Below are 25,648 nucleotides of genomic sequence, written 5' to 3'. Positions count from 1 at the left end.
GTTGTGCAGCGGTGTGCTATCTTAAATGCTGCGTGATGGTCTGCGCGCATTCTCGTCGCCAGGCTCTTCTTCGGGACGATTTTCAAAGCTTGACAGGGGTCTAGGTTCTTGGGAGGCAGAAAATGGACAGGTCTGATGACAGTTAAATAATAGAAGATGACATAAATATGCAATAACCTCTTTTTTATCTCCCAAACATTTTACACAACAAGAAAAAATAAACGTGTGATTTCGTGGAAAATTGCCACCCCTGTTTTCCATCGAAAATTAAGACGTTGCCGCCCCCCCCCCCCCCCCCCACCCCCCGCTGTGTATCACTTTTAGTCCATGGGCCCAGACCCAAAATTTAGGTATTTCTTACCACTCGGAGGGACAAATGCTATCATATATTTTTCGAATCCTTGAACATTCTAGTTCATTTTGGTATGTGATAGCAATTCCAAAAGAGTAGCTTTCTTGCTGAAATCACGTGATTTCTGACGTCATCTTTCCAAAATTAATGTTGCATTTTAATGCTCGAAGGGTCAGAAATAATCACTTTATCAAAACTTCAACCATGTTAGAGTTGTGAGAGAGACCTGAAAAGGTACAGGAAAGGCAGCTGGTGTTAAGTCAAGGGCGTTTGCTGCACTTAAGGGTTTTTCTCTGTATGGTTTCCATGGCAACAAAGCCAGATTGCAATATAGCCCTCTTTTATATCGAGGTCGATGTTAGAATTTTAAAATATGGACGGAGTTTTTAAATAACTCAGCGAAAAATACACAAGGATTCGCATTTTAGAGTATGGGCCGAGTATTTGGGGTTAATAACACTTATACTGCTCCCTCTTTGTTATAAAAAAACGGTGAGGGTAAAAGGCGGAATGAGTTTGCGGAATGGCATGTGGCATGACTTGCGGAATGGCATAATTATGCGGAATGTAATTTACGCGGGATGACTCATTGACATAAATTTTACTGAAGAGCGCGCCAATTTTTAAAGAGCAGACGCTTTATTAAATAATGCGGGCTTAATGATAACAATCGATTGAAGATAGTGTTCTTCACGGATTCTACGAAAAATATTTCGGCGGCCAGTGTTTCCCCAATGCTAAGGATTTCCCATTCTGTGTACGGTTTATCGCTTTTAGTCAAAAGATAAAAACAGCGACGGAAAAGCATCCGACCGTAGATCTTTATACTACAAACCGAAAAATGCCTCGGATACATCTTTGTATTAATATTCATGTAGCGGTTATTAATACTGTATAAGTTAAACAAAACATCGGGACAGAAAGTCCAGTTTTGGCGAATGTCATCTCAGCTTCAGTAAGTACAGGGTACAAAGGAGAGAGATTACGAACACTACGCCATATTTGTTTCATTAGAAGTCTACTAGCCCTGCTTTTCGTTAGTCTCCTTCGCAGCCGCTCGGGCTTAAATGACGCAACGCTCCCGGTTCGGCTCGAGTGCCAGGCTGCGAAGGAGACTAGCTTTTCGCCTCCCATTATGAAGACTATATAAACTCAGTGGAAGACTTGAACATTAACTTAAAAAAGCGGCAACCGACCACCGATCGAGTAGAGCGAAACTTCCATATAGTGACTATAGTCACTGCACGGTAAAAACAAGCTATCGTATTTCAAATCAAGCTCGCATTGCAGGTTTACCGATAAGGCAGATAAGGAATCCGGCGAGTAATTATCACTGCCTACTTGTTGTGAATACTTCGGCTTTCTCTTAGGAAATGAAAATCATTCGCTAAACATACATTTTATTTTACAGCAAAGATCACGAGACGCACATCGATAAAATCCACTGCGGTGTAAATAGTGTCACACCAGCGGAAAAGCCGTGTCACGATCTCTTCATCGCTGTAATAAAAAGCTAGAAATATACCAAAAGTAGTTGTCTTCAATGAAACCACTAGCTTTTTCCCACCCCTAGCAAGTTTTGATTTAGAAAGAAACGATTCCTGGAACAAGGCAGTGACACGGTCACACATTATTTCGCGGGCGACTAACAACACGTCACTTGCTTTCATTTTATATTTAAATGCGTTGTCTTTTGAAAAACTTCTCTTCAAATGGGTTGAACTTGACAGTTGTGTGTCTTGCCTTGAAGTACGTAGCTTTAGAACGAATATTGTTCTGTATTTTGCATGAGGCAAATAGACGAGAGTTTTCATTCATGTTAACAGAACTGCTCACACACAGCTAGTCGATAATTCAAGTCCTCGGAAGCGTCACGGCAAATAGCGAAAATAATTTCTCTGCTTCTGTTCGGCGTAAATCGGTGATTTGAACGGTGAAATAATCTTTACAACGATGTTCTATGGAAGTTTCCTGCTCAGTCCTTGATTGTTTTAGCCAGCAGTGTTTAACAAGGCGGCTTCTCTTTTAAAATTTGGCGCGCTTTTTAGTATAATTTATGTCAATGAGTCATCCCGCGTAAATTACATTCCGCATAATTATGCCATTCCGCAACTCATGCCACATGCCATTCCGCAAACTCATTCCGCCTTTTACCCTCACCGATAAAAAAAGCATTTTGAGCCAACAGACGCGCGCGGGAGGTGGGCTCATTTGACTAAAGCACGTGGAGGTTTTTATCTAACGTCATCAATATTACAAAATCTCGCCTGTTTATCTTATAAACGTATTCTTTTTTACATATTCTTGACATAAAGAACATAAACCTCTTGTAAATTTGATATCGATTCAGTGCTTTGTTAAGAGGAAAAAGCATTTTGACATTTGCGATGTCCCGGATAAACGTGTTTCTTTATTGTCACAAAAACGTGATTCTTCACTGTGTTGTTCAATTTCAGACGCGATATTATTTAATAATATCTTAAATGATTTTAAGTGAAGGTGAATAATATTAATATTGTACATTTCTTTGGCCGCCCTCTTTGTGCCCCAAATTAAAGGGGGAATCAAACATTGCGGCTGCATACTATGCAATGTATTTGTCTTAAAATTATTTTCGTAATAACTCGGCTGTAAAGAATGCTACAGAACTATAATTTGGCCTGCTTTATAAACCAATCCCTCGCTACACCCAGTTGTATAAATATTGTACTAGCGAATTTTTTTTGCGGGGGGGTAGTCCTGTGATGGATTAGCATTCCATCCAAGAGGAGTAGCAATAGTCTACAGATACCGGGATAAGCTCTTGCCTGATGGGTCACTTGGCTCAAACACCGATAGTTTCCAAGGATGTTTTTTTCATACGAACAAACAGTTTCTATAACATTGATATGAGCGGGTTACAACGGGTCTAGTATTTCTAGGAGACATGATCAACAGTTGTTTTCATTGAGAGCATGAAAACTGGATACGACACGAGATCATTATTAAATAAATTCCGAAATTTTTTAAACATAAGAGAACAACTCGACTCAGAAGAAAACACCACGATTTTCGAAACCTGTGAGATGTGGTAGCGTAACCCATGAAATATTCGAAACGGGACGGAATTCAGGCTTGAATGCTAATTAACGGTTCTGACAGAGAAAAAGTCATTGTTCCCTTTCTGAAAAACAGAACATCATAGAACTTAAAGCTGTCAAGTCTGTTCGTACTTAGCTTCATTCCGTTCTAAAAATAATAAATTGACGTCTTTTAAAAAAATCTTCCGAAGAGCTCGTGAAGAACAGGAACGGCACATTGACCACATTGTCTTTGGACACTTCCTTCTCGCGGACTGATATATTAGTCAACCCAGTCCAACTACTTACCGCGTTCTGCTTAGTTCACTTTTGCACTAAGGTGCAGTTAAATTCAAAGCAACTTTTTCTTGTATGTGCTCTATCGTCTGTTCAAATATTTCTTCCATAATTTTCTTGCTCGAGGATTACAGCGCTACACCAGCATTGTATGCAGGGATTTTTGCAAGGTTAAAGTGTCAACGATTCTTTGTTTTGTTCTTGCTAACTTAGCCACTGTCATGGGGGAAATTGGGTTCCAAAGTGTCGGGCTTGGACAGCGATACCACTGACCCTGTGGGACATTCCAGAAAGGCAAGTGAGGGGTTATTCTGAGGAAGTGGTTTTTATTTTCTTGCGTCAAAACGGGATTTGTGGATACAAAGTACATATTAATTTTCCTGATTGCGAGAAGGACTTATAACTCGCTCCTAGGCGGTTTACACTTTCAATTATCACAGTGTAACGTAATTTCTTATGAAATATTGACTACATTTTTGCACAGCTCTCACGGCTAGGGTGACCACCGTGACCCGCATTGTCCTCAGGCCTTCCTTAAGGGTGTCACTGCTAATGAGCTGAGAATGCCGAGTGAATAGGTTGTGTGGTCATGTTATTTGAACAGCTTCTTGTGAAATAATTGCACATCAAATGCACTAATTGTAGCTTTCTTAATTTTACCTACATTGTTGCATTAGGTGCTGCTTCCTTATTGTGATAATTGATGTTAAAGAATATGTATTATCTCTGGCTAGCTGTAGACAATTACAAATAGTTCGAGGAGAGTTTGAGGCCTTATGCGTCGCCAGACCCGAAAAGGACAGGTAATGTCCGCTGATGACAATGTTAAGCAAGTTCTAAAAGTGCAGTTAACTCCCAAATTCTTGTTTCAACTCTGTTTAATGAGCTTTTTAGTAGTTGAGTCTTTGATATGTGTGACACCAAATGGACGCATGCAGACAAAATGACATCTTTTAATTTAATTTTCCAGTAGCTTTAACCATCTTAAATTCTTCAAAAATTCAAGCACTGTACTCGATATGCGGAAGTAACTATCAGCGCCTCCTCAGCTCACAATGGGAGCGTACAGTCTTTCGCCGGACAGTTTCGTCTGCTCGAAAATTTGATCGATGGCTCTTTATTTTTTGGAACGTGATCATGATCAGGCCATTCATTTCAAGACATCCTTGTTCCGTGGTGCAACAGAATAGAAAAGGGCTTCATTACTAAGCCTAATCGGGCATAGTAATGAAGTATTCCGGAAGCGAGACGCAATATCTTTGTATTTAAAACACTTGCTTCTCTAGGGAACAACCGCGATTCCTTTTTTCTGTCATCTTTTATCACGCGCACGCACATCTTGGCGCGCGCAAACAGTTTCGAATAGCAAAACCTTGCGTACGACTTTAGAGAACAAACTGTGTTTTCCAACATAGCTGTTAGCTTACCCGAAAAAAAGCAGTGCCCAAACGTTGGGAAACCAATACTGAGCTAAAAAGCGTCTTCGAAAGAAATGTTTATTTTAAGAATCAGGACAATGTCGATACCCTTTCGTACTTCGCGCAAAATATTCCGGGAATATTGTAAGTTAATTACATAAACAGTTCTCTTTTAGTTTCCTTTAGAATTGCCAAAAATAGTTTTCTTAAGTTTTAAATACTTTTTTTTATTTATTCAGAGGTTTCTTTGTCCTATTCTGGGGATTTATATCGCAAAATCAAGACCAAAATAAAGGCACACCTTCGAACGGCAAAACCGCCGCCATCTTGGATTTACCCAGAATACATTTCAGGACCTTCAAACAGTTATTTGTTTTGTTTTAGTGATTATTTCAAACTTTTGACGTTTTATTGAGTGAAGTAGTTAATAATCATGTTTCCAATACTGCAAGATGAAATTCAGCAAAATTAGACCATAATAAGAGTTTTAAATTAAATTAAAATATTAGCCTCGTTTTCATGCAGAAGGAGAATTTTATACCCTTAAAAAATCCTATAAAGCTACTCTTTCGTGATTGCTATCAGCTCAATTTCGAAACTACTTCGAATGAACTTTAAGCTGATACCACTCACAATTTGTCCCTTTGAGTGGTAATAAAATCTGCTCGGGCCCATGGACTATTTACACCCTGCCCCTTCCCGATAATTTACTGCAGAGTCTTGAGGCCCATAGGTCTCATTCTGGGCCTACGAACTATACTAAGTTTTTATAGCGTTTCAAGCAATCCAAAAACTCTCTTCATTTACAAATTTATATTTTACGGTGTTTTGTGAATTTTTGGGTGATTTTTTGGGAGGAGATAGTTTTTCTCAAAGGATAAGTACAGTTTAGAGAAATTAGAAATATTGAAGATTCAATGTGATTTTAAAATTAGAATATGAAGTTTAAAATTGGTAGACGGACACCAAGCAGTCCCCTGACAACCTGGAGTGCTCTTGCGTGAGGGTCAACTGTCTAGTGGTGTTTCAAAAACAATTTTCTTTCTCCTCTCCCTTCTTTAAACCTCCTAAAACTTCACTCAAGTTCACATTTATCCCCGCGTTAAGGCTGTCCGTTTACCAAATTTTAGCCAAGAAAATTTAATTTTGAAAACAAAATAAATCTCAAATCTGAAGTGGCAAATAAATGATGATGATGATGATGACGATGATATTTCTAATTTCTATAAATTTTAGTAATTCTTTGCAAAAAAAACTATCTTCTCCCATTATATCCCCAAAAATTTACAGAACACCGTTAAACATAGATTATATGTGAGATAATGAGAGCGTTTTTAGATTTCTTGAAACGCGAACGAGATATTTAATTTCCGTTAAACCCGAGTGAAAACGACCTTCGGTACACAAAAAGAAGCTAAAAGAGGTGGATTGACGCATATAGTTAATCTCGGCTTTGGCTATTGAGTTCCCCTACTGAGTTCCCTATTGAGTTTCCTAGTGAGCCTGAGTGCCCCAGTAAGTTTCGTAGTAAGTTCCCTTTTCAGTTCCCTATTGAGTTCCCTTTTGACTTTCATTAAGAGTTCCGTAGTACAGAGTTCCCTAGTTGTGAGTTCCCTTTCGAGTTCCCGAGTTCCATATTGAACTCCCTAGTGGTGGAGATTTGTTAAGTGTTCATAGTTCCTTTGAACAAGGTAAAAAAACTTAATAGGAAAAACGCTACCATATAAGTTGCCCCAGGGTCGTCTACCCCAGTAAGGGCTTCTCATCTCCCATCTCATAGGAAAGCCGATAGAGATATAAGCTAGAGGTAGGTTTAGTCACTATGGTGACATAATGTATAATAAAGATGGGTAGAGAATGTCACATACTTTACATACATATCAACCTAGAAATGGTCCAGCTTACCACGAGTCTCTCGTAGGTCAGTTGGGTTCAGCGCCCAACAGGTATCTGGGAGGCCATGGGTTCGATTCCCGTCGGGGACTCAGAACTTTTCTTTGTCCCATGCTCGTGTCATTGTTGAAAAATTCATCTTCATTACATTCTTGCATACTTTATTTTTTATATAGATTAAATTAAAGGCAGCCAGAATGTCTCTCTGCCAATGTCCTACCAGCCAAAATATATATACCGCACGCAAGGCGTATTTAATATTTGCTTTCATTGTGAAATGGCAAAAAACAAATCTGAACAGAATGGCAAGTTCAAAAAACTCTTAACGAAAGGTGAATGGAGGGGTAATTCTCAAGAGAACAGAGATCTGAAACTAAAAAAAATATGGAGCAGGAGACGTTAAATGCACGTTGGTGTTTTTACGTCGAGGCGAACACTGCAGGTAAATCCCAAGCCAAATCATAACAACAACTAAAAGAGAAGAATGTGAAGGACTTCAGCAGCAAGTTGATAATTTGCTACTTCAATTAGTTGTCAATTTCGATAAAGAACGTGCAGACAAGTCTACCAAATTGCTTGAGATTTGGTAGGATTATATGGAATAAAAGCAACGTTTCCAGAGAAGCAATTTCATCTGCAGAAGAGGGAAAATAGTGTTAGATGTGTACATAGTAAAAAATATATATATTGTGTTACTTTGGTAGTGACATTCACTTGAAATACCAGTTAACATGTGCTTAACAGAAAGTCCGTGGGTTGTGTTCCACTCTCTGCATAAGGCCATTCTCTAAAGCAAGGATGAATTCTATTTTGACGTTTTTTGTCTTTTTTATATTTTTCCCCACAGCATTTGTTGTTCTTAATTTGAAGAATTTCCGAGGAGGCTTGTGGTTAGGTCTCTCGCGTGAAGCTAACTCTCATGAGTTCATGTGGAGTGACAATTCTATCAAACTGTACACGAACTGGGCTACCAACCAGCCCGATGCTCTGCGCACCCAGAAAACATGTGTCGTCGCTAACAATTCAGTTTCTAACGCTGGAGGCTGGTTTGATGTGGCTTGCTCAGACAGAAATGGATTTGTCTGCAGAATAAGACAAGGTAGGCTTTATGGGTTTTTTTTTCTGAGCTCAGGCTTTTTTCGTATATAGCTTTTATGTGAATCAGTGACAGAACGAGTCTTTGTGCGATTAGCGAAACTATCTGTGTGAAAGTTAGTTTTCACCTGACATAGTGAATATATGTGAACTTCAGATTAATGATGAAATGAATGAAGTGATCCTCGCAGTGTGCAAGTAATTTAAGCAGTTGCTTTTTTGAGCCTAAAAAAATTCAAGGCTACAACGGGATTTGAACCCATGACCTCCGCGATACTGGTGCGTTGCTCTACCAACTGAGTTTCACCTGTACGTTCATTATTATGCAAAGGACGACTCGGTTGAAAGAGAAGCAAAAGGCAACTCAGCAGAGAAATGGGCTATTTAGAGGACCAGGCAAAAGATATGAGCGTTTTTTAAAGCTGGACTGTTGCTTTACTGCATCAGTTTAGTTGTTACAAAAAACACGTTTAATTGTGCATGCTAAAAGGACTGCTATCGTTTGTGAACCAACTCAGACGGTCCCAAAAAGGTTTTCAGTTCTTTACAACACTAAGTGCGTAGAGACAATTGTCCAGATTTTGACATTCAGTGTTATGTACATGTCGACCCAAGTTCATAAACTGACCCAGTGTGATCTGAGCCTTAGATTTAGGTCAACTCTTAGTAATGCCCTGTTGTATTTTCCTGTTACAGGCGAACCACATGTCTCCCCACCGTGTAAGTATATAATATTCTTGAAATAGATAGTGGACTTGCATTTTTTGTCGAAAGACGTGGGTTTTATTAAGTTGCATAAGAGATGAAGAAAGTTTGATCTTTGATGTTGTTTTATTCTGTCGTTTCAGTGCTTGGTAGTTGCCCGACTGGCTGGGAGAAGTTTGATAAGAATTGTTACCTGTTTCAAGACACGGACCTTCAGCCCTGGACAGCAGCGAGGTACAAGTGCCAAAATCAGGGCGGTAACCTTGTAAGCATCACTTCACAACAGGAACAAGACTTTATCACCTTCCACTACCAACGAAAATCAGCTGGCAACATCTGGATTGGTGCGTAATCTTGAAAACGCCTTTAGCCTATTGACATATTTCCTTCAATTTACGATCTATTGCGCATTCACATATTTCTAATAGTTTGCAGATTTGTTCATAAATGACTTTGAAAGAACAGAGAAAGTCACTATAAAGTTCCTCCATCAGTCAGATAGAATTGGACCATTAGTAATACAGCTGTGGTAATTGAGGAATCACTCACGAGTTAGAATGTCGGGGTTTTTTTTTTTTTCAGTCACATTGTGGTCAGTAAAATTATGTTTTGGTCAATGAAAGGTCTTGGAAAACACCTTTTTCTTATATGGCGGAAAATACAGTATTCTTTTGTCTTCATGTTAATTGGCCTTCGTGGCCTCGATCGCATCAGCATAGTTCAAAAGAATCTTTGCCTCCAAACGAGGCCATGAAGGCCAATCAACATAAAGACAAATTATGTGTATTTATATTAGTGCAGAACTTACTTTTGCGATGGTTCTTTTGTGGGCTGTCCTTCGCCCTCCCGTTAACCAGCCAGTTTGCTAACCCGCTATAGTGTGAACTTAAATTAATAGTTGATTAGTTAGCAGTAACGGTATAAAGAATGTTTGCCACATCAACCTTTTTTGATGGCCTAGCCACCATGAGTGTCCTACAGCTTAGGTGTAGAGTATCCGAAGTACTCATTGGAAGGTAATATGTCCGACTTCTATTGGGAGCACTCTGAATATTTTCCGAGTATGCCTGACATTTAGTGCAAAACGTCGTCTTTCAAGAAGTATCATGTATATATGCAGTTCAGGAAATAACAATTGACCTGATTTTAGCTTTTACTTTTATCTTTTGATTGTTGATCAGGTTTAAATGACCGAGCATTAGAAAGAGGATTCAGTTGGAGTGATGGTAGTCCTGTGACATATTTAAATTGGCTTCCCGGTGAACCCAACGACAAAACTGGTCTGGAGAACTGCATTGAAATGTGGCCACCAAGCCGTGGATGGAATGACCAGCCATGTGGTGATAAACGGGGGTATATCTGCAAGCAGCCATTAGGTGTGTGTTTTCCTAAAAAATTAATTGTTGAGGGAGAATCAGAGTATTTATTTGAGTTGTTTTGTGACTGAGTTTTCCACTCGAAGCAATCGGATTCGGTCAATCAATTTAAATACAGTTTAACGCCTCAAGTCGCAAAATGGAGGTAGGGAGCCCAGGGGATGACGAGGAAAACACACGCTAAACTTGAGAAAACTCCACTACGCCACAAACTAGCTACGCTAAAAGGTGAAAGTCAAGCACAACAAAGGCACAACGAAAACGCGTGCGCTGGCACACGCAAACGCTTGAACGGAATATCGCTGACCCAGAGGGCGTCCTCAGGCAGCAGTCAAACGCAGCGCACGTGCGCAGTTCATGTGTAATTGCCGCCAAAATTTTCCATACAAAGTCTTAAATTTTCCGTAAACTTTTGCTTAAAAGCCAAAAGTTAACGCCGTCCCTAGAAAGTTAAGGTTTATACGCCGCTTATGGATTGGAAATTTGATATTTCATCTTCACTGAGTGTCCCAGCTTGAACTGTTCTTTCACCGTACTATTTCTTTCGAGTAAAAAGTTTGAGGCGGCGAAGACCGGATGTGACGTGAACTTTTGCGTTTTACCGCTGTGAAGAACAGCCTACCAAACGCTGAAAACGCAATCTATAGCTAAATACAATGCTATAACGCCACACACTATAACCCCACACACTCTATAACGCGACACACGCTATAACGCCACACACGCTACAAAACGCTACGCCACTACAACGCCTTACTGCAAAACCTGCAGCTAGATCCTGGTCGTTAACTATGGTAAATGTTTAACTATGTTAAATGTCATTTAACTAAATTTTATTGAACGTTTAAGACACCACCACAAGTTTTTAATTTAACTGATTTGTTTTACTGGATACCTGTTTTATGAAAAAAAGAATGTTTCATGGAATAACTGGTAGTAAGCACTCGTGTTAGTGTAATAGGCCAATTTTGATGTATAAAAATTCTTTAGGGTTAATGGCACGAACACAAAGGAAATCATGGCAAGGTTGAGTGAGGGATAAGTGTTCGAATTACCATATTGCCGGAACATTTCATACAATTTTTTTTCATTTATTGCGCATTTTCAAAACGCCTCTGTCAAGTGAAATCCTTTACATGGGATCATCTTTAAACACAGTTATGGTATCTTGGAGACAGGATAATGACCCCTTTATTCATTTTTTCATAGAATGTTCTGCGGCTCTTGGTATGGCTAGTGGTGCCATTAATAACAGTCAGCTCACGGCTAGTTCCAGTCTTGCTCCTTCTTATGGTCCAGCAATGGCTCGACTTAACTCCCTCTCGGCTTGGTGCACGAGTAATGGACAATCTGCACAGTACATTCAAGTAAGACACTAGATATATATCTTATTGCATCTCTTTTGATAGCTCTATGAAGTGTGGAGGGCTTACCATGTCGAGGATGAAAGTGAATGACAGTTTTGTCGCTATTTTTGTCAATTTTTTTTCCAGGTCGATCTACTGACAGAGACCCGTCTCACCAAAATCGCCACACAAGGCTTCAATTTGAATGGAGTTTCCAGCTTTGCAAAGACGTTTACAGTACAGACCAGTGACGATGGTGTTGATTTTAACACGTACCAGAAGAACGGAAAAGACTGGGTAAGAGGAGGCGATAGCCAACTAATTTTCCAGTAGTAATTGAAACGCTTACACAAATACGATTTTTTTAAAAAGTTTGACGCATCTCTTTGTTCTATGTTGTTGTTCGCTCTTTTTGCTCTTGACAGTACACAAAACACAATAGCTGTCTATTTGTCTGAACAACTGACAAATAGAAACGTTTTGGTTACGTAATTCATGCATAGTGTATGGGCTCAGAACAAAAGATTGTGCACGGTCGTGGACCTTCCAACATAAATCTTTGTTTGCTCCTTTGAAGTTTTCCGGGTTTCATAACCATTCCCTCCAGTAACTGCGTCCCAAGCAAAGGAGTGAAGTCGAGGTTGAGGGGAATAAAACAAAAGAAGATTGAAATTGTTCCTATGAACCTCGGCTTAATTCTTTCGTTTGTGATCAGTGGAGCGTACTTTGAAAATAGCCTAATGTGTGTCTGACTAGTTTGTCTTCAAATCCTTCTTTCATTGTAGGTATTTGTTGCAAACCGTGACGCCAATTCAGTTGTCACATTATCTGTTCAACCCGCAGTGGATACCCGCTTGATCAGGATAGTCCCAGGCTCCTGGACTGGCTCTCTCTGTATACGGCTGGAATTTTATGGCTGCCCATTTGGTATGAGGAAATCTGATGTTAAAATTAAATAGCTGATAACAAGAAGATCTTGCACACGAGAAAAATAACGGATTCATACTCCCTGTAATAGACTAGTTTAGTTTAGTTTTAGTTTTAGTTTTAGTTTTAGTTTAGTTTTGGATTTAGATTTAGTTTTAGTTTTAGTTTTAGTTTTAGTTTTAGTTTAATTTAGTTTAGTTTACTGTTAATTTAAGTTTAGTTTAGTTTTAGTTTGAAACAGTCTAGTTTAAGTTTAGTTTAAGTTTAGTTTAGTTTAGTTCAGTTCAGTTTAGTTTTAGTTTTAGTTTTGTTTAGCTTAGCTTAGTTTAGTTTAGTTTAGTTTAGTTTAGTTTAGTTTAGTTTTTGTTTAGCTTAGCTTAGTTTAGTTTAGTTTAGTTTTAGTTTTAGTTTTATTTAGCTTAGCTTAGTTTAGTTTAGTTTAGTGTTAGATTTAGTTTAGTTTAGTTTACTTTTAGTTTAGTTTTAGTTTGGAACAGTCTAGTTGAAGTTTAGCTTAGTTTAGTTTAGTTTAGTTTAGTGTTAGATTTAGTTTAGCTTAGTTTAGTTTAGTTTAGTTTAGTGTTAGATTTAGTTTAGCTTAGTTTAGTTTTAGTTTAGTTTTAGTTTGGAACAGTCTAGTTGAAGTTTAGCTTAGTTTAGTTTAGTTTAGTTTAGTTTAGTGTTAGATTTAGTTTAGTTTAGTTTTAGTTTAGTTTTAGTTTGGAACAGTCTAGTTGAAGTTTAGTTTAGTTTAGTTTAGTTTAATTTAGTTTAGTTTAGTTTAGTTTAGTTTAGTGTTAGTTTAGTTTTAGTTTAGTTTAGTTTAGTTTAGTTTAGTTTAGTTCAGTTCAGTTCAGTTTAGTTTAGTTTTAGTTTTGTTTAGCTTAGCTTAGTTTAGTTTAGTTTAGTTTTAGTTTTAGTTTTGTTTAGCTTAGCTTAGTTTAGTTTAGTTTAGTGTTAGATTTAGTTTAGTTTAGTTTACTTTTAGTTTAGTTTTAGTTTGGAACAGTCTAGTTGAAGTTTAGCTTAGTTTAGTTTAGTTTAGTTTAGTGTTAGATTTAGTTTAGCTTAGTTTAGTTTAGTTTAGTTTAGTTTAGTGTTAGATTTAGTTTAGCTTAGTTTAGTTTTAGTTTAGTTTTAGTTTGGAACAGTCTAGTTGAAGTTTAGCTTAGTTTAGTTTAGTTTAGTTTAGTTTAGTGTTAGATTTAGTTTAGTTTAGTTTAGTTTTAGTTTAGTTTTAGTTTGGAACAGTCTAGTTGAAGTTTAGTTTAGTTTAGTTTAATTTAGTTTAGTTTAGTTTAGTTCAGTGTTAGTTTAGTTTAGTTTAGTTTAGTTTAGTTTAGTTTAGTTTAGTTTAGTTCAGTTTAGTTTTAGTTTAGTTTAGTTTAGTTTTACTTTAGTTTAGTTTAGTTTAGTTTAGTTTAGTTTAGTTTAATTTAGTTTAGTTTAGTTCAGTGTTAGTTTAGTTTAGTTTAGTTTAGTTTAGTTTAGTTCAGTTTAGTTTTAGTTTAGTTTAGTTTAGTTTAGTTTAGTTTTAGTTTAGTTTAGTTTAGTTTAGTTTAGTTTAGTTTAGTTTAGTTTAGTTTAGTTTAGTTTAGTTCAGTTCAGTTCAGTTCAGTTTAGTTTTAGTTTTGTTTAGCTTAGCTTAGTTCAGTTTAGTTTAGTGTTAGTTTAAGTTTGGGTTTTAGTTTAGTTTAGCTTATTGTAGTTTAGTTTAGTTTTTGTTTTCTTATTTTTAAGTACCATTTTTTAGCTCACACGTTTACACTTTTCATGAATTTGTCTTTTCAGCTTGTCAAACGCCTCTTGGAATGCAGTCAGGCGCTCTCAAGGACAGTTCACTTGCAGCCTCTTCATTCACTGATAACTCGCATAAGGCTACCAACGCTCGGCCATCAAGCAGTGTAGGATGGTGTTCAAAGGTAACAGGATTTTTTCCCAAAGCAAATCATTAATGGCCTGCTTTACTTTATTAAAAAAAATCAGCCGTATTAGCCAGCTGTAACTCATGGGTAGCCATTACTTTGGTACTGATTACAACCCCCAGCTTTTTTATATTCTCCTTATCTGACAGCTGTGCAATGTATTAACACTATATATAAAGAGAAAATACATGTTGATAACAGCTGTAAATTTTTCTCAACAGACTTCTGATAAGAAGCCCTGGCTGCAGATTTCATTTCCCGACGTGGAAAGAAAAATTACCAAAATAACCACATGGGGAGGGAGCAAGGGATCAGGATATGTCAAAGTCTACCGTCTGTCGTTCACGGACGTCGCTGACAACACGATGTGGTCAGACTACAAGGAAGGAGGCAGAACTAGGGTCAGGCTTACTGCCTTGTACCACTTAAATTAATTATGTTAAACACAACGAACGAGTTTCCTCTTTGAAACTGTATCGTGGTTGAATTTAAATTTAGGATAGTGTTTTAAAACAAACTTCCAAATTACAACAAATGAGGTATATGCGCTGTGCGACAAATGCATACCAGCAGACTTTGTGCTACCGTTACCATTTGAGAGGGGAGCAGGGATAGCGCAGTGGTGAAAGCGCTCGCTTCCCACCAATGTGGCCCGGGTTCGATTCCCATATGTGGGTTGAGTTTTTTGTTGGTTCTCGTCCTTGCTTCGAGGGTTTTTTTCTCCGGGTTCTTTCTTTGCATTATTCATTTGTTCTGTGAATCCGTCTTGCTTGGATTAAAAGAAATCAGATTTGACAAAGTTTCAAAATTGGGCGAATTCATACTATCATTTTTTTAATCTATGTGCCATGACGTATTGCTTTAGTGGAGTATTCTGTTTCAAAGGGTATTTTCCTTATTGCAGAGTTTCCGTGGTAACCAAGACGCTGTTAATTCAGTATCGCATCTTTTGGCGGAACCAATTATTACACTTACTTTACGCGTGATGCCGCAGTCCTGGTCAGCGGCCGGGGCTTGTTTGCGTCTTGAACTGTTTGGCTGCCAAAACGGTGAGTGTCCTTAACAATTAAACAAAGAAACTTAAAAATTTCACAGGTTTCGTTTGGTTGTTGGTTTTGGTTTTAGTTTTCCAGCTCAGGTTTGTAGTTTTATTAAGAAAATCTGTGTTAGGGCCTGTTCCGGAACGAGTTCAATTCATCCCCATATATTTCTCTGTATCTGTTTACATGATACCCTAACGAAAGTCAAGTCATTCCGGAATGAGTTCATTCCAATTTTCATTCCGGAATAAAATTGTCGTTCTGGAATGGCATTTCATTCTGGTATCATGTAGACACAATTTAACGAATTTCGTTCTGAGATAAAATTGCATCTCATGAAACCTGCAAACGGAGGCCACAGTTTAAATTCAGAGCTAAAAAACGTAATAGCATTTACTGTTAGGACCAAAGTAGCAGCCTTGTGCTCGTTAAAATGCCTGGGCACAGTAACATGTTTACGTGAAACATGCGCCATCTTGTTTTGATCTCGCGTGAAACATGTGCCATCTTGTTTTGATCTCGCGCGAAACATGCACCACCCTGTTTTGATCTCGCGTGAAAACCGCGCATGTGAAAACACCTTGGGTTGAGCCAGTCGACTCTGTCGTGTAAATGCAGAAAAAACTTCATTCCAGAACGAAACTCGCTCTGGAATGTAATTCATTCGGGGCGGAATCTTGTAAAGAGGTCCTTACACCGCTGTTATCATTGTTGGTCTTATTCCCAGGATGTAACTCTGCCCTTGGCCTTAGACAAGGCGTCATTGAGGATTCAGCCCTATCAGCGAGTTCATCCTTAAACCAGGCGCACTTGGCCAGTCAAGGCCGTTTGAATGGAAGTACTGGGTGGTGTGCTGCTGATGGTGATAAGGAGCCGTCCTTTGTGGTAGGTTGTTAGCTGGATATGTAGCAGATATAAAGGGAAATGTGTAATTCCTGAAGGCTTTTGCTACTAAACGTGAGTCTTTATCAGCTCACCATATTTCACTTCCCAAATAATGTAAATACATTGGGGCGACTAAAATACTCATTCAATAGGGAGAAAATTAAGCAGTGTTGGAACTATGGCCTACATAAATACTTCATTACTCATGCTTTCACTAGGCTCGTATAATAAAAGACCACCTTTGTCGTTGTTGTTTCATTGTACCTGTTCTTCTCACTTCTCGTTTCGTTTGTTTCTTTCTTTTCTCAAGGTTGACCTAGGTAGAATCTTGAAAATCCGTAGCATTGCTATGCAAGGAGCTAAAGATGGCAGAGGGTATATTAAAAGCTTCACTATTAGCACAAAAGATTATGCAGGCAGTCCATGGAGACCATTTAAACAAAATGACAAAGCTAAGGTGGGTGATTTAACCTGTCTTTCGTTCTTAAATACTGTGTAATTTATTGAGCTTTTAAGCAGGGTACTGAACTCATAATTGTCATATATTGTTTGTGATAAAAGTACATTAAATAAAATAAATAATAATGATAATAATGATGATAATGATAATACTAATAATAATAATAATAATAATAATGTTAATTTTTTAATTTATATATTATAAACTCTATTCGATACTCATAAAAATGACCTATATACACTAAACTACTACTACTACTGCTGCTACTACTACTACTACTACTAATAATAATAATAATAATAATAATAATAATTATATTATTATTATAATTATTTTTATTATTTACTATTATTATTATTATTATTATTATTATTATTATTATTATTATTATTATTTGTCATATAGATGCTAAATAGATTTTGATGAAAATTTGATATTTCCTGCAGGATAATTTGTAACAAGTTAGAGTCAGTATACTACTGATTAAATATTCTTATTGAAGCACTGAAGGAGTTATAGCTACCTAAAGGAGTATTACTGCGAGTAAAGATTTTGCTGTGTAATATTTTCAGGTATTTTTAGCAAACGCGGATAGCTCTTCAGTGGTGAAGATCACATTTGCCTCTGGCGTACGAGGACGCTATTTTAAAATTGTGCCAGTTACCTGGAACGCTCGACCGTGTTTACGTTTGGAATTGTATGGCTGTAAAACTAGTGAGTATGGCCTGAAATGCCATGAGAGTGTTGTCAAGGTTTTCATTTTATATGTATTTCCTTGCTAGAAACAGAAGTGTGGCAGTTCTCGTAAGCTTTCTGTTCTATTTGTCCTCTAGAGGAATTGTTCCTTTTGTTTGTTCTATTGTTTTCTCGAAGGGTAGCCATTCCCGTGAGACCTTAAAATAGGTGCTTCCCGACCTGTTAGAAAGTAGGCAGAGCAAACCTTAAATTTTTGAACAGGGCAAAGGAGCAATGTGTTCATTTGCTTATTGTTACCGTGGGCATTTACACTGATTTCCCCAAACCTAAGAGGGCGAAACGAAGAGTGAAGCCATTATTCTTTTCTACCTTCTGGGGCCGTGTACGATTGACTAAGCTGACATCACAGGCTTAACTAGACAAACTGGAGTTGTGGCCCTTGTGGTCGTAACTGAAGTTCCTTATTCTTATCGCACAACTTACAAACCTTTAAATGCATTGAGTACTTGTGACCGATTTCTCGAGAGCACGCATCTTGGTATTTTATGTTTGACTAAATGAAATAATGATTACCTATTGAGTCTCTCTTTAGCAAGTGCAAGTGGGTTATTAAATAGTTCGAAACTTGTATTATCTGCATCGTGGTGGCTTCGTCTCCTGTATACTGTGGAAGGGGATAATAATCATATTATTCTATTTTCATTCCAGCTGTGACGGTTCCGTTTCTTTTCGGAACAAATTCTGTAGTGTGAACGACTTATTCTGTGTTCAGAGTAATGTAAAGTGTATAGCTGTAATATGGTTTTGTTGGTTAATTTTTAGGTGTGCAACCAACAGCTTTGCCGACCTCAATGTCTTCATCACAAAGTCCACCACCACCAAAAGGTAACCCACCTTTAACGTTAACCATTTACATAAGCCCAACGGTGTGACTTGCCCCTGCCCCACACCCACCTGAATTAATTTTGTTTGCAAAATATTTTCCCTTGCGCGCTATTTTCTGCTCTCGCTGGACGCTCCACATTAGACTTCACATTTCTTACTGCTGTTTTTCATACAATAACTATTTAAAAGAATTTGCTTCAAATTGCGACATTGTTTCAAAACGTTTTCATTCTCATGTCCTTTCTAGTAAGATTTGTAAGTAAAAGGGTACATATAAGTTAGGCATGTAACACTATTATTAAAGGTTTCAACTGGGACGTTCTAACTTTCCAGATGTGACATATACCGGCTCCCTGAAGCTCTCTAAACAGGAATGGACTGACGACCTAAAAAACCCTGCCAGTACGGCGTTCAAGAGTCTTGCAGGCAACCTGGAAAAATCGGTACGAATTCTCCTTTATCTATTTTATCGCCATCTCTATTTTTATCATGCAGTGAAGATTTGTAAATAACAGTGGTTGCATTGGTAACAAATTGTTAAATGATACTTATAGCTTGCGCATTTTTTCCTTTTGATTAGATAACTGATTTATATTCTGGCGTCGATGAGGCGTCACTGGCATTTTCGAAAGTCAAAGTAACAGGATTTAGGTATGATGATTGCATGCGGGGTTTTTAGCTTTTGCTTTGGCCTGAGAAATAGTTAAAATGGTTTCCCTGCTTTTACTTTTACGTTGAGAAACCTTTAACTCTTTAGATTGCCACGTAATATCTTGGTCAAACAAACACGACACATTGAATCCCCGGTATAATATATTTTGTAAAACCAGCCATCTATTAACACATTTCTTCTTCTTACAATAAAGCCAATGTGTAATAGGACACTTCCGATTTACCCGTTTCCTCTGTTTCAAAACGAGTCTATGTGCGAAACCATTCATATGAGAATGAGTTTTACCAACAGATCCATTTTCATGCAGATCAAAGTCGTTTTCATTTGGATGGTTTCGCGCATAGACTTGTTTTCAAACAGAGGCATATTGTAACTCGGAAATGGCCTACTGTGTTTAATGATTTTTGGAAAATTTAGTTTGAAGTGCAAAAAAGGTGAAAATCCAATTCATCATATAAACCAATAAAGGTGGATTTCCACTGTCGCGTTTTTGTTGACGCACGTAAACGCACGTAAAAAATTTAAACGCACGTAAAACGCGCGCGATTACGTGCGTCGAATTTACGTTGTCCAATTTCCAATGCCACGTGTTTTTCTAGGTATTTACGTACGTGACACCCACGTATACGCACGTACCGATTTTTGGGGTCGCGAAAAAAGTTGAAACGAGTTCAACTTTTTTCGCGGCTGTCTGCGGTTACGCAGCGATTTAAACAATCATAATTTTGGATTTTGTCACATGACACCACTTACCATGTGGAAAACCATTTTGTTTTAAATCGCCGTCGAATTTACATGGGAAAACATTCAGATGTAGAAGCATTTCTCATCGAGAAAGTCCGAACATTTCCAGCAATAATCTATAGAACTGACCACAGAACCAAATTATACGAACGCAATAGGTAGTGAAAAAAACGCCTGGCGTCAGGTCACGCAGGCTTTGAACCGGCAATCCGGGAAGGTCGCCTTAAGGTATCAGCCACCCTTCAGGACCGTCCGCGCCCGGATCGCTCCAGCGCTTTTGTTTTTAATACAAACCCCTACAAACCACACATTTTCTGAAAGCTAAATAGTTCCAGATTATGAATTATTCCTTTAAAAATGACGAATACTTAAAACAAACGCAAAATTGAGACGTTTTTGCGAAAGTATATGTCTGTGTAAATCAAGCTCCGGGCCCGCCGAAATTAAGCGGAAGAAAACGAAAAACATCGCGTTTGCCTCTTAACACCTTTCTCTAAAAAACCGTGTCTCAGATTTTTGACAAGTGCGTTTGTTCTTTTGTAATGCGCAGATGAAGTTAGGGGAGACGAATCATCGCCACTTCCTGTGGAAAAATATAAATTATTCGAAAACGAGAAAAGAAAACAAAAATCGCAGACACGGTTTCGGAGAAAAACTATCTGGCAATAAGCTGGCCAAATTTCAGCCAAATCGGTTCAGGGGCTGCCGACTTGGAGTTAAAAACGTACGTTCAACTTGTCGAAATTTTCTTTCCGAGAAAAAAGCGAAATATATTTTTTGCGGAGTCTTACCCATAATGGGATTATAACGCCTGGAACGTCAAGGTTGATGCTTACCAGAAAGGGTCATCCTTTTCTAACAATAGGTGCTTGACAGGTTACACTCAGCAGGCAAAACATTTACGCGGAACGTGGCGATATATTTTTATCTTCTGACCGGATACAAATCGAGGTTTATACAGTTTATAGAAAATTCAAAATTTTCGCTCCACAAACGGAGCCGCATTTATGTTAATATATAATTTGACACGCTTCGAGTTTGGTGGTGCTGATTCATCGAAAGCGAGACAAAGCCGGTAACAAACGGCGATTGCAGCCCGGGGGGGTACTCCCTATAATGGCCTATACGGGGAGGCTCCGCCCGAAAGGGGTACCTTTTTCAGGCTTCAGGTATATAAAAGGGTAGGGATTTCACGAGTTTAAGTATATGAAAGGGTATGGAAATCTGTCATTTGGCTATTTAAAAGGGTCTTTAATTAAAATATTTCGAACAGACGCAATTTATGGCTGTATTATTTTAATTTATTAAGCGCTACATAAAAATGACAAGAAAACGTCCTATTTTAAGTCCACGCCATGTCTCTTAAGTATATAAAAGGGGTACCTTTTTTCAGTTAAAGGTATACGAAAGGGGTACAATTTCTGTCAAAAAAGGTATATAAAAGGGTAAGGGGTTAGAACTTGGGGCGGAGCCTCCCCGCATAAAACTTTTCTGAGTACCCCCCCCGGGGATTGCAGCTGAAAGTGAAGATGAAGCCTCGAAATAACGTTCGGTCAACACAAAAGAAAACAGGCTTGCCGAAATTAGACTAGTAGTTCTAGCTGGGTAAGAATAAATTTGATTTAAGGCTTACATATTTTCAGACAACAAATATCGTCGATTGTAAACCCTAAATGTTTCACAAGGCAGGCCGTATCCACCGTCACTGTCGTTTTATTTCAATATTTTCTGAATATTTATGCGTGTCTGTTTCCATTGAACAGTAGCGCGTCTTCTATTCTATTCAGTGTGACCACTTTCTAGATCTTCAACCGGTTCTTTAACATGAATTTACGATCGGCTTTCATTTGCTGGCGCGGAAACCGACTGCCCGCATTCGGCGCTTACCGCTTGTTCTTGCAAATATGTTCTTGCGTGAACAATGGAGCTGGGATTTCGTGACGCGTTGACAGGACATCTCAACGGGCAATTAACATAATTAACCTTGCAAAAACTTTATCGCGCAATAACTTCGCGCAGAAATAAGATTTTTTTGTGAACTTTTTTGTAAAAGAACGCCCTTGAAGAGCTTTATCTGAACATCACAAAATCTCAAATTTAGAAAAACTGCACCTTTTAACGGTGGCTGATACCTTAAATATTTTTTTACTTGATGGTGTCTTTCGGAAGTATTTATAAAATGCCTCTTGTTCATATTCACGCATTTCTTTTACTAGCGTGTGGTACAAAGTGTTTTCATGGCAGCCATGTTGGAAGAGTCAAACAACAAGATATTTACATAAAAATGTTAATGATTTTTTTCCCAAAGGAAAAACAATTTATTGTTTCACTCCTCCAATATGGCCGCCAATAAAACACTCTATTCACCAACATGATAATTCATGATGGCGGGAATTTACGTACGTTCAACGCGCGTAAATAAGAAACGCTTTTTATTACTTTTTACGCGACAGTGGAAATTTGCCAACGTATCTTTTTTTACGCACGTCTTACGTACGTACATATTTACGCGTCAGTGGAAATCCACCTTAAAGCACAGACTGAAAATTAAAACTGCCTCGACTTCAAACGTTTTTAATGATATTAACATTTCTTCGCACTTATACACGTTATTTCACTAAACAAATCCACGTAATAGCGAGTAGAAATTAATTTTCCAGTTCAAGTTGTCTTCGGCTTCGCTGTCGCGATTTCGAAGACTGTTCTTTCGAGGACCGGTATCTCCATAGAAAGTTAGTTGAGAAAAAATGTTTTTTTTTTTCGGCTACATTCCAGAGGCGATACCCGTTTCTTCGATGTCGAAGTTGCACGCCTTTTGTAGATATTTGTATTCTATACATGAGTCGAAAACTTAAACTCCTAGAACTGCTCTCGCGCGCTACAAATCGGCAAGAAAACGGCATAAAAACAAACGCGACAATATTTGTAACATAGGATGGAAAGCCTGTGAATTAAGTAACGCATTTACTTCTATTTACGCGCGTTTCATACTGAAAGGATTTTCCCAGGTCTATTGCCTTGCAAGATTTTCTTTGCTAAGTGACAAGTGACGCATTTTTTCTGTCTTTTTCTTAGACGCGGCAGCGTTGTAGCCATCTTCAATTTGACGTTTTCTCGTGACATAGCAGACGATCTTGGTGACAATGTCACAAACAATCTTGTAGTTGCTGTAAAGACTGGAAGCCTGGGAGGGCTGGCGGTTGATCCGGGCTCTTTGAATGTTACAAAAGTTGGTGCGTATGCTTTTTCTTTCTGTTGCATCCCGAATTCAAAGCTGAACAGATGCTCACTATGAGCATTTCAGTTGTTATAATAAAATGTTAACTAATTCCTCAAAAAGGTAAGAGATTTCACATTACGCAAAGGAGAATGCTTAAAAAACTTACAAAAGGATTGATTTGGGTTTTCAAAGGAATAAAACAATTATAATTACTGTTACTAGTAGCGGGGCAAGCAGCCTTACTTATTCATGTTCTACCTTTGCTGATGGGAACTGTTTGAATACGTTTTCTCAGCTCTCTAACAAATCTCTGATGAGTTCCGTTTTGCAGGTAGGCCATAAGATTTTTTTTTGGTCGAAGCAAAGGAAAACCAGAAGAAATTTTGTCAAAACGATTGTCAAAAAGAAAACCACAGTGCTTGTGGCAACAGGCTAGCATCACTGTAAAATGTCCACAGAGTTAAGGGACACGATGCATTGAGTCGAATTACAGTAAGCGGTTTTCTTATCGTTATCTTGAGAACGTGTTTATATTGTTGTGTTTTCTTCCTTGTTAGCGTGGAATGGAAACACCGGTAATCAAGGGACGGCCGCGGCAAGAACTGGCGGTAAGTTGACACAAATGTAAGCACGTCACAGTTCAATGTCCGAAAATTTAGTGAGCCTGCGGTTTTCAGCGGAGATGTTGCTAAGTAACGTGATACGACTAATGTTGTGGCTCTTGTGCTCTTTTCTGAATGGATAATCGAAAAGTCTTGGATACTTCGTTGATGGAGAGAGGTGCTGTAAAGTGGAAGTGACGAACAAAAACAGCACAATAATCACCGTGCCCCTTACTTGAAGCTGACAACAAATAAAACCTTGATATTTTTTTTTAAAAAAAAGGAAAGAAACCGTTGCGACGAGGGTTCTGGAACAGTGTGATGGCTGCATCGGCTTGAATAACTACAGTGTTTATGTAATAAGCATTAAATTAACATAACATGGTAAAAAATCCCAGCTGGCGGGAGTCGGACCATGTTGGCTTTTTACGATGCGTCGGACAACCAAAAACATAAACCCGGGACCTCCGGATTTGCAACAGGCACTAGCGTCCTAAATCATTAGTCCTCGCTGACTCCGCCTTGACAAGAAGTATTGTGGCTTGTTCAAAGCTGTACTAAATGACTTTGCTTTGCTTGTCTTTTCAGGTAAATCAAGTGGTTTGTCCAGAGGAGCCAAGGCAGGCATTGCCATAGCAGTCCTTCTGTTGTTTGGATTCGTTGTTGGAGCCGTCGGCTGGTGGTTCTACAGAAAAAGAAAGGGAAAACATCTGTTTGAGCATGAGCAGTTTGATAACCCAATATATTTCTCGTCCACGAAGCAAGAGTTGCATAGCGATAGTGGTGCAATAGCTTCTAGCGGTACAGAGAAGGGGACATAAGAGGTTCAAACGAGGGGGGAGGGCAGGACTGGGGTGACGTCGGAGCTTAATTAGTAGGGATAAGGTGTAAGTCAAACGTTTGAAAGAAAAAAACAGATTAAAGAGTTTTCTTAGGATTTTATTAAAAAAGAGTATATCGGAGGAAAGAATAGCGAGGCGCGCGAGTGACGTGACGGCTCAGACAAGTCTTAGACAAACAAACCGAAATGGCGGACGATTCTTCTAAACCAGCCAGTGTTCCTAAAACACTTTCATGAAACGAAAACGTTTCCTAAATTCCTTTAATTTCTCTCAGATCACGCTGATGTTTTCTGAGCCTCTTGGGGGTTTTATTAATTTGCATTCTTTTTTTAGACCTCGCGCGCTTCGCTATTGATTGTTTAAAAGAATCGTTTTATATAAAGACATCAGAAAATGTTGAAGTAATAAACTTGGTTAAAACAACCACTTTGCCCATATTTTATACCTAAAATATTGTTCACAATTCATACAAAATATATAACACTTAGTGTCAATAGTCCACCATTATAGAAGCAATAGAGATTTATAAGGTAAAAGCAAATTTTGCTACAACAAAGTATGTCGTTTTAAAAATACGATTAAATGTTGTTATTACTGCTGTCTAAGTTACGCAAAAAGTAGGGTCATGAATGGTCCCTCAAAATTTTGCAGTGCTCGTAAATTTAGGCTTCTACTCGGAATGCTCTCAAAATTTTAGTGGGTGCTCGTTTGCTGGTGCTCGCATATTTTTACAGTGCTCACATGCTCGGTTTTAGTGGAGTAGTTTTTTGAAAAGTGCTCGTTGCTCGTAAGGCTAACTTATTTTAATGCTCGTGCTCGCAAAGAAAAACGCTGTGTTCGCATGCTTGCAAAAGACCATTCGATGCTCCTAAAAGTACAGCTGTTGGGTTTAAGACTTTTCGTAAGTACATAGTGTGGGGTGATCAAATGCCCAAAGTGTTAAGTTCAGTTTTAGTGTGGTAGGTGGAGCCACGAGAACTTTTATTCGCTTCATTGTTCGAAATTCGCTCTGTGTAAAAACTATACTGGCCTATTCTCATGTGACAATTGTAAAGTTCTGCAGAATGCTTATTTTCTAGTACTTACCTGTTACAAGCTCCGTTTGCAGCCAAAATTTCAACACATTTTAAGATCTGGGCGTTTAATAACAAAACATTTCTTAACTCGCATATACTGGTACAAATGTGGTACAAGAAAAATCTGGTATA

The 25,648-nt window shown here is 38.2% G+C and overlaps 1 protein-coding gene across 1 annotated transcript; it reads left to right on the top strand.

Moving 5' to 3' along the window:
• Positions 1 to 6,780: 6,780 nt before the first annotated feature.
• Positions 6,781 to 24,419, top strand: LOC144660917 (uncharacterized). The gene is made up of 20 exons (XM_078521640.1): positions 6,781 to 6,817; positions 7,867 to 8,118; positions 8,811 to 8,834; positions 8,963 to 9,163; positions 10,001 to 10,195; positions 11,405 to 11,562; positions 11,689 to 11,838; positions 12,327 to 12,468; positions 14,260 to 14,390; positions 14,615 to 14,794; positions 15,298 to 15,442; positions 16,161 to 16,318; positions 16,629 to 16,775; positions 17,351 to 17,492; positions 18,297 to 18,359; positions 18,693 to 18,802; positions 18,940 to 19,010; positions 22,852 to 23,009; positions 23,554 to 23,604; positions 24,187 to 24,419. The coding sequence occupies exons 2-20, from the start codon at positions 7,947 to 7,949 to the stop codon at positions 24,417 to 24,419; spliced, it is 2,631 nt and encodes an 876-aa protein (XP_078377766.1). The 5' UTR covers positions 6,781 to 6,817; positions 7,867 to 7,946.
• The last annotated feature ends 1,229 nt before the right edge of the window (positions 24,420 to 25,648 follow it).

This window comes from Oculina patagonica, chromosome 7, assembly GCF_052425735.1.
Source record: "Oculina patagonica isolate OP01 chromosome 7, crgOcupat, whole genome shotgun sequence".
NCBI classification, from domain to species: domain Eukaryota; kingdom Metazoa; phylum Cnidaria; class Anthozoa; order Scleractinia; family Oculinidae; genus Oculina; species Oculina patagonica.
Note: the sequence above shows the minus strand (reverse complement) of the source record. Positions and strands in the feature narration are given on the sequence as shown.